Here is a 9,300-nt window from a genome sequence, read left to right on the forward strand (position 1 = left end):
GATCTTTTCAGAAGTATTTGTAACTGCTGCCATTGAAGAACAGTCATGCTCTGCTGTCTGATGCCCGTGAATTTTTAGGATGAAATTGTGCTTATGTGTGGCGGCTGAAGCAAGCCCACACAAATCCTCTATTAGCTTTTCATATGGGTGAAGTCATATAATGCATTTTTCTGTCTATGACCGCTGAAGGGAGCATGCTGCAAGCTTTTAGTTAATTGTGTAGTCGCCAAGGTACCCGTGACGGTTCAGCAATATTTGGCTGTGACCACGGGAAGGTCGCATTCAGCTTCTGTTTACTTGCTTAGAGGGCTTCAAGCCTATGAACACTTACGGTGAATTTGTGTTTGTGACCACTCAAGTGCAGCGAGTGTCTTGTAACTCTAGTACCTGTGAAATCACTGTAGAAGCAAGTGTCGTGTAACTGCTTTCGTATCTGTGAACTCTCCAGTAATGTTCGTGTTTGCAACTGCTTAAGTGATCCTTTAGTAATTTTTTTAATGCCCAGTGTGTCTATAAAATATTTAGTACTTTTACTGTGCGCAACCGCTGAAGGAGGCCTGCAGATAGTGGAGTAGCTTCCGTCATGGCTAAGACACCTCTGAACTTTCCAGCAAATATTGCATTTATGTGCCCGCGACCGTTGAAGTGAGCCTGCCCACAGTAGCCCTCCTACTAACTTCCTTTGTACCCCCCCCCCCCCCCTTGCATAGGGCTTTTCAAGTTCTTTTACTGGCCGAGGTGCATCTGCGAATTATTAGCTCAACTGAAATGGCCTAGTCACTACACACAAAAGTGCCGATGTTTGCTCTGGTGACCTTTGCTGGAACTTGTTATGGATGCACAGCGCATTTGCTCTACACTCTAAGAACAGTTGCATCCTTTGGGGTGTAAATTTTCCACAGAACAATAATCGTCATCTGTCTTGCTTGCGTTTCCTTTCTTGAAAACCCTGTGCTCGTTACTTTCCTGTCGAGAATGCTCTGTCATGCTGATAATGCGCATGCCGTTCGTGACATGGAAGTACCGGGCTTGCAGCATTAAGGAAATGGCGCCGACGCGATGGTGCGCGAACACCGACACTCGAACCGTACAATTAGCACAGTGTCGCCGACAACGGCGCGCCGAAAAACTCTCTCGTTTTGCACCTGATTGATAGTGTGAATATGGTCTATTGTTGAGTAGCCTTTACGGAATCCTGCCTGGTCCTTTGCTTGACAGAAGTCTAAGGTGTTCCTGGTTCTATTTGCGATTACCTTAGTAAATAGTTTGTAGGCAACTGACAGTAAGCCCCATATCAAAACCCTTACAACATGCACCCCGACTACCACGATCAGCGCCGCAGAGCTCGAGCTACAGCGCCCCACCGTTATTACGGCTCGGAACCGGACGCTGTATGGGTAGACCAGCCTGCAAGGGTGATGAAGCGGTCGCTGCCGTGGTGGATCACACTGTCCGATCGGAACGCACACTCCTCCCAGACACCTCTCCCGAAGCTGCAGAGGAAGCTGCCATTGCCCTTGCTATCAACACAAGCACGGTATGTTTTATCAGACTCCAAAACTGCAATCCAAAATTTCGCAAGAGGCCGAGTCCACGTCCCTGCTTTTTGCATACGGGACTCGCCCGTTGCATACCCGCCCCGTCATGTGGAGCTGATTAGAGTGCCTGCGCCCTGCGGGAATCTTGGAAACGAGGCCGCCAACCTCATACCCCAAGGTTCTTTAACCCGAGCTCTTGCGGCCTCCGATCCGGGTTCACGAAGGAGAGCGTGCACACTTTCAACGAGCTGACGAATGCCTCCAAGGCGGCGCGTCAGCTGTACCCCGCACCGCACAAATCCCTTAGCAATCGACAAGCAACCCTTTGGCGCCGATTACAAATGCACACTCTCACTCTCTCGCTATCACCCACTTTTCCTCACATCAGCCTGTAATCTGTCCCGAACCCCGCGCTTCTGCTCTCCACCTCCTTTCTCATTGCCCTCGGATCCCCCGCGGGGCCCGGAGCACCTGAAGACCTGGGAGGACTGGGAGACCCTGCTGCGCTCTGGAAACCCGGTCGTGCAGACCATGGCTAGTGATCGGGCTGCCAACGTAATGGACCGAAGCAACATAAACGCTTGAGTGCAGTGGGGTCGTGCGGGGGCCCGGGAGCCTGCGTGCCCCAAACTCCTCAGTCTTACAATTAAGTTTTTATGATGACGATGATGCATGCCGACGCTCAACTCGGGAACGGGCGCCGAAGAGCTGCGCTCTAAAATCATTTAGGATTTCTCCGGTGATCGAACCCGCGTCAGACGGCTTCCTCAAGTACCCCAAGCTTTAGCGTGCTGCGCCGCGAATGCCCTTGGGGAAGAATATCCGCAGGGAAGGGAGGATTCTCTTTTCGCACGCACCGGAGCGACAGGCATCTCGGAGGCAACGCTCTGACTTCGCGGGGGCGCTGCTATATGGCGCAACGCGTCCAGAGGGAAGCGCGTGAGAGGAGCCCGGTTGCAGTACACGGCTCATACGTGACGCGTTTCGGCTATGCGCATAATAGTTACCGTAGATGAGTTGTGCCCCCCCTTTTTTTTTCAATGCGTTGTCGGCGTTCGCAATTGATTAGCATGCCACCGCGTCGTCTTATCGTGCTGATGCGACAGATAGAAAGTTAAACATCGAATACAGCCCCAGTATAAGTAACCGCGATGTTTCTGCGACGGCTGTCTGAGATTATTCAAAGAAAAAACAGGATGCGCGAGACAAAATTTTTGCTGACCAAGCTCCACAGAGGCGATGGAGATTAATATGCGCGATATAGTCGCCAGTACGATTATTAAAGCGAAACAAAAAATTGGCAGAGGCTTAGTCGGCTAAGCATAGTGGATTGCGAAAGCAATCTTCTGTTCAGGTTGTAGAGTTCCATACTGCTCATCGAACGTGTAGATGCAGTCTCGTCACCATTTAAAGCATCCGTAAGGCTTGCTGTCGAATGATCAGGTGTCGCCAAAGTCGCGTCAGCATTGAGAGCATGCATGATACTTGTAGATGCACCCAGATCAAGAGATGTTGAACGCATTCGCCTGGCTGCGTAATATGCACGCCGTTTAGCTAAACGTTGTTCCCGCTCTTCATCCGTTTTTTCCGCACGCCGCCGCTTCTTAGCTGCAGCACATCGTTGCAGCTTCACCTTATACGCATCATCCGACATACCGTGGAGGATTCGCTGGGAGGACTGCGACGAGCCGAGTTGGGGGGCCGCTTTTCCACAGCTGGCATGGCGTCACGTAGAGCGAGCGCCTCCCCCACGGCAGCTGCAGCATGGAGGATTCGCTGGGACGATCGCGACGAGCCGAGTTGGGGCCCCGCTTTTCCACAGCTGGTATGACGTCACACATGGGTCAGTGTCAATGGCGGCTTCTCCGGGACGACGGCCAAGAGCGGAAACCTCTAGCAGTATTGCTTTCGCAATAAAAATCACCGACCCTTCCAGGCCGTAAAGATGGTGGAACAGCGAAGCTGTACGTGTTGGTTACACCGAGTGTTACACCGTGCAAGTCAAACTACGCAAGCAATCTATATTGTAAATCTTTTGTTTCACCGTTCTTTCACCTCATTTTTCGCTTTTGCGGTAGGCAGCTTCTTCGTTAGGAGTACGTACTACTCGTGGTCTTCCCATATTCGTGTTAATAATAATAATATTTGGGGTTTTACGTGCCAAAACCACTTTCTGATTATGAGGCACGCCGTAGTGGAGGACTCCGGAAATTTCGACCACCTGGGGTTCTTTAACGTGCACCTAAATCTAAGCACACGGGTGTTTTCGCATTTCGCCCCCATCGAAATGCGGCCGCCGTGGCCGGGAATCGATCCCGCGACCTCGTGCTCAGCAGCCTAACACCATCCATATTCGTGTTGGGATGGAACGTGCGGAACCACTAATCCACAGCTCCGTATATTGGGCGCAAGGCCCACCACTGGAGATATGGGCGCTGCAATCGTGTTGGCGATTGGTTGGATTGGTTTGACGATTGACGTCTTTGCGTTTCTTAATCAGGTTACACACACATGCGGCTGCGACAGAGAGAACGACGTCTGTGACGGTATACCCGCAGTCCGCCGTTGTCGCTTGCGTTCGATGTCTCGAGTTTGCTCGGTAGCATGGCTTGCAGCATCCACCCGGCATTGCCGTTTGCGATTCTTCAAAATTAAATCTGTCCTTCACGTAAGGCAATGAATGCCTATCACCCCCTTAAACAATGGCTCATACCGCCCGTGCGGCCTCCCCATTACGAAGACAGAAAAGTGAAATTCTACGATGGAATGGCGAGCGGCAACGGAGCCAGCTGTGGGAGATGACGACGACGACGAACGTGGGAGCAGTGGCACGAGCGCGTTCGCACAGTAGCGCCGAGGGGCGCCGGCTATGAAAGACGGCGACGTCGCTCGAGCCATTGCTGATGATGATAACTTTAGCGAATCCGACAACGACGGCACAGGGACCGCATAAACAGCTTCGCTATAAAAAGATTTTGTTCAGTAGTCCCCGCACCAACGTGCTCAAAAAACGTGTCTTTTAGAAAAGTCGACAGCAATAAAGAAAAAAACCGGCTGTACTGTATTTCCAGAACTTTATTTCAGAAATCCTGCTGTTGGAGGGAGGGGGGGATGCTTTCAATACCTGCTTATGCAATTGTACATGAGGAGAAATGATGCAAACAAGTGAGACGTTTTTCTGTGCTCTGCATCGCATGTGAGCAGGTTTGTCTGCATTGAGGTCTTGTGCACAGAACTACCACACTGTACACTTTCTGGCAGGGTTCATGGGTGAATTCGCAGGACAGTTAAACGCTGTTGCGAACTTTGCGAAGTTCATCAATGGTATGTTGATGCGGAGCCTCCCAGGAATCCTTTCGTATTTCACTTTGCGTATGGACGACTTCTTACTTGGGTTGTCGCATAGGCCGAGTGCATACGAGATGAAAAACAGTTTGTGCATGTCTACGTCACCAATGTCTAAGGCAAGCTTCTGTTTGTCAATCGTGATACCCTGCGACGTTAGAGTCTTCAGGTAAAGGTCGTGCAACGGTGCAAGTATTGCGTTGTCTGCAATATTTTCATCCAGCTTGATCCGCGCGTCGAAACTGTCGCCAACAAGTTCCCGTATTTCGATGTAATATTGGTCCTGGAAACAGAGCTCCATCTGGGAGAACTTGCTCAGTTCATCTGTGTTCCACCAAGTCGCCACGGCCAAGTTGTGGTCTACAGTGGCACCTCGACGATCTACCGCTGAAAACATGCCCCGAAGAACGTTGGGAAGTAGAAGGGGATACAGCACGGGGTCCATGTTTTTGCTAATGTCATTAGCAAAAGCGATATTTCCATGTGGAACGAACAACACGTTTCGCCCAAAGAAGTACTCGTAGCCAGGCGTCAACGCTGAGTGGTCGTATCTCGCGTCCAAGTCGTCCTTCGGAGGCTTAGTCTCCCAGTAGATGTTCATGGTGCCTGCCTGAACTTCTCTGAAACTTTCCAAGAGATGCGTTGGGTCCAGTGGTTGGGCGTTGAAGTTGTAGTAGTTTGCGACGGTGTTTATGTCCTCCGTGCTTCCCAGAAAAGCCAGTCGCATGTTCTCCAGCTTGTCGACACCTATTCCTATTGCTGAACGATCTAGCCAGGATGACGTTGAGAGAAGTCTGTCTGCCATAGTACTCTTGAGTTGAACTTCAACGTTGGACATGCTGTAGTCGTAGTGCTTGAGCAACAGAGTGGAGTTATCTTTGCTGAAGGTCATTCTAGCAAAGAAGCGCATGCCTTGTTTGTAAACTCTTTCCAAAAGGTGCATGCAAGCTTGGAGTCGGTCGGGCACGAATTCTTGGTAGTTGTCATGGCTCATTCGAAGCAGACGATCAGCAGGTTTGGCCAACAGAGGAGAAACGTGCACCACTAGGCGGTAGCCGATGTAATTAAGCAAAGTTACAGTCTCAGTTTCATTGACAGCTGACGCCATTTTGAGGAGGTAGTCCTGGTGCATGATGGACACAGGCTTCTCATTGTCAAATACCTCGATGTCTTGAAAAATTATATTCAAGTACTCTTTCCAATCCCACTTTCCCCTGCGGTCTAGCTGCCCAATACGCTTGATTCTGTCCTGAAATTCTGTAAATTTTGAGATTGGCATTGCAGTAGCAAGTCTCTTCTCTAGTGCTACAATTGCTTCAGCTTGTTCACTTACATCTTGCCTCTTCTCGAAGAGTGTAAGTGCCAGCGCCACTTTGTCTGTGTAGTTTTCCACAGATTCGGACAAGAAGGCCAGCTGATGTCTCTCAAGTGTAGAGCTAGGTTTGTCCAAATGAACAGTATAGCCTCTGTCATCCTCGAACGGTTTCTTAAGGTACACTCGCGCAAACGAGAACACACCCAGGTCCCTGTCGACGAATGCGGAAATGGTCACGATATTGACGCCTCGCGGCGCTTTTCTGTAAGGCCAGTTTCCCAAGTTATACTCTTCAAGAAGGCTTCTTAGTGAAGTGAAGTCTTTGTCTTCCTTTTCTTCGGACTGGCACTTTGGCAGAAGAGAAATAGCTTGGTGCAGAAATACTCCTGGATACTTGTGATAGCGTTCTTCATTCTGCTTCAGATAACTGCGAAAAAATTTTTCCACGTCCAGCATCAACATACCTGTACTACGCTCCGCGTACGATCTGTCCCTGATGTCTAAGCCTTTGGCGAACCACTTGGAGGAGCAGACATATGCATAGAAGTCCACGCAGGGACTCACACTGGTGTTGAGCTTTCCACGCAGGTAGCGCTCGATCCAGATGCAAGCATCTGTTTTGCACCTCGGCTCCGAGTCGCCAAGCTTGACCTCGTGCTTGAGCAAATGCCTAGCCAGCTGAGCACCCGCTTCGCCACTGTCTTGGCCGGCTGTAGAGTTGTACGTGAGTAGCGATATGGAGCGGTTGAAGAGCTCCAAGATGGTGCTGCCATTCTGCAGCTTGTACGTCGACACGGCCACACCAACTAGCACCATGATCACGCCGACCGTGCACACGACCACGTACGGCACCCGGCTGTGCGTCGTCTGGATGATGTGCGAAGGGGATCGCGTGCGCACCACTCTGTACTTGGCCTCGGAAGAACTGCTCCGCTCGCCGGACTCCTGATACAGGGCTCTCGGACGCGGCTCCATGTTCCAGAGGCTTGGAAGTGGCGCGCGCCTGTTTTTGCTCTTCCTCTTCCTAAACCAACACGCATTTCGCGAGCATGCCATCTACCATGATCCAGTTGCCGATTTCGCCCCACTAAGCCAACGTTAGTCTGTCAAAACATATATTAATTGCGCAGAATTCGCTTTTCCTTCGTTAAAAAAATGCTCCACAGTAGTTACGTGCGAGCACTATTTGGCCAGGAACGGCGACGATAGGCTATAAACCGACTATGTCGCTAGGTATGGACAGCTGCAGGACTATTTGTTGGTTGTGATTGGCATTATGAAACATCGTTCCAGCGCACAATTGAGCACGGACGGGAATAGTGTTGTCCTTCTCTTCCTGTCCGTGTTCAATTGTGCACTGGAACGTTGTTTCATAATGCCGAACCAACTATAAACCGACTACGTACTACGAGTATCTTTCGCACATAATATCAGTTTAATGATAATTTGTATTTCTCGTGAATGAGATATAGTTTGAACTCTCGAGTTTCCTTGGTGATATGGTCCAGGGCGATTTGTAGAATTCCAGCTTGAGGCATGTTTTCTTCGTGCTGGTACCAGGAATGTGTTATCGTATGGAAGAGAATATCCAAGGTGGAAAATTCAAAGACATGAGCTGCTGCACCTGTGCAAGAATGGAGACGGAGGTTCCTCGGACGGTCTGTCCAAAGCTTGAGTTAGCGCAGGTTATAGCTATGCGCCCGAAAAAAAAAATGTTTCCCAATTTGAGTAATGTGTCAATGAATGCGTAATATTTCTTGTGCACTTAAGATGTTAATAGGTAGATATTTAGCTTCCGCCACCATTATATATAATGCAGGAAGCTCCTTTTGGCAGGCCACGGGATATATATACAGGGTCTTATATGTTTCGCTGCGCGTGTTCGAAAAAAGGCTTTGCGCTCACCGCTGCACTTTTCTTGCTTGGCACAGTTCACTGCCTGGTTTTTAAGAAAAAAAAGTGCAAATTTGCCTGCGCTTATGGGAATGCGAGCGCTGCCGCGACGGCGAAAGCTTAAACTTGTGTCGCCGCCTGCCGTCAGCGTTTCAGGGAGGGCTGCCGGGTGTTGCCCGCTCCTGGAATAGGCGACTGCCCTCCCTGAGACACTGCTTTCTGCAGCTGACAACAGGCTGCGACACAAGTTTGTGCTTGCGGCGTCGAGCGGCAGCTCGCATCCCCATATAAGCGCAGGCAAATTTGCACTTTTTTTCTTAAAAACCGGGCAATTAACTTTGACAAGTGTTATACTAAACGAAGTCGACGCCAAAGCGCGATCGTTCTGCAAAATTTGAGCAAGAACAGTGCAGCGGTGAGCGCAAAACCTTTTTCGAACACGCGCAGCGAAATAGGACCGTGCATGCTTAGGGCCGATTTACGCTCGAACCGCCCACCGCTGCAAGCCGCACCGCACGCTTGCGGTCGCGCGAAAAATTGCACGTATCCAGCACTTGTGCACAAATTACCATTTACACTGTGTGCACAGTGTATAACTTACACATTGTAAACCGAAATTCGTGCCCAAGTGTTTGATACGTGCAATCTTTCGCGCGACCGCACGCGTGCGGCTTACGGCGATGGGCGGCTCGAGCGTAAATCGGCCCTTCTTTGTGCGGATTCTTTTTGCCTTTCGTTCTTTTCTTATTTCCCTCTTTCTCTCGTACCAACACCAACTATACATAGCAGCTTGAGACGATTGGCGCATTGAAGGCATTGGTTTAGCTGACCAGTTCTAGCCTATTTACATCAATCCGATCACATTTGCCTCATCTGTACACACCATGATAACATATTGTTTTTTCCCTTTCCCGCCCTCCTTCGCCATTGGCCTTTCTGTCCCCATCCCTACACATAATAGCATGTAGGCGCTTACATATACACCAATAGAATCCTTGCATTTTATTGAGCTTCCTGAATGAATGCTGGGGTTTTATGTGCCAAAACCACGATTTGATTATGAGGCACACCGTAATGGGGGACTCCGGATCAATTTTGACCATCAGGGAATCCTTAACGTGCCTCCAATGCACAGGACACGGGTGTTTATGCATTTCGCCCCCATGGAAATGCGGTCGCCGCGGCCGGGTTTTGATCGCGCGACCTCGT

General features: G+C 50.0%; 1 protein-coding gene across 1 annotated transcript; it reads right to left on the reverse strand.

Moving 5' to 3' along the window:
* Window positions 1-1,369: 1,369 nt before the first annotated feature.
* Window positions 1,370-7,173, reverse strand: LOC142563458 (neprilysin-1-like). Its single transcript, XM_075674027.1, has 3 exons — window positions 4,929-7,173; window positions 1,912-2,154; window positions 1,370-1,560 (listed from the first exon to the last, which is right to left on the reverse strand). Exons 1-3 carry the CDS (start codon window positions 7,171-7,173, stop codon window positions 1,370-1,372), a joined length of 2,679 nt encoding a protein of 892 aa, XP_075530142.1.
* Between the last annotated feature and the right edge of the window lie 2,127 nt (window positions 7,174-9,300).

The sequence above is a fragment of the Dermacentor variabilis genome, chromosome 1, assembly GCF_050947875.1.
Source record: "Dermacentor variabilis isolate Ectoservices chromosome 1, ASM5094787v1, whole genome shotgun sequence".
NCBI lineage: Eukaryota > Metazoa > Arthropoda > Arachnida > Ixodida > Ixodidae > Dermacentor > Dermacentor variabilis.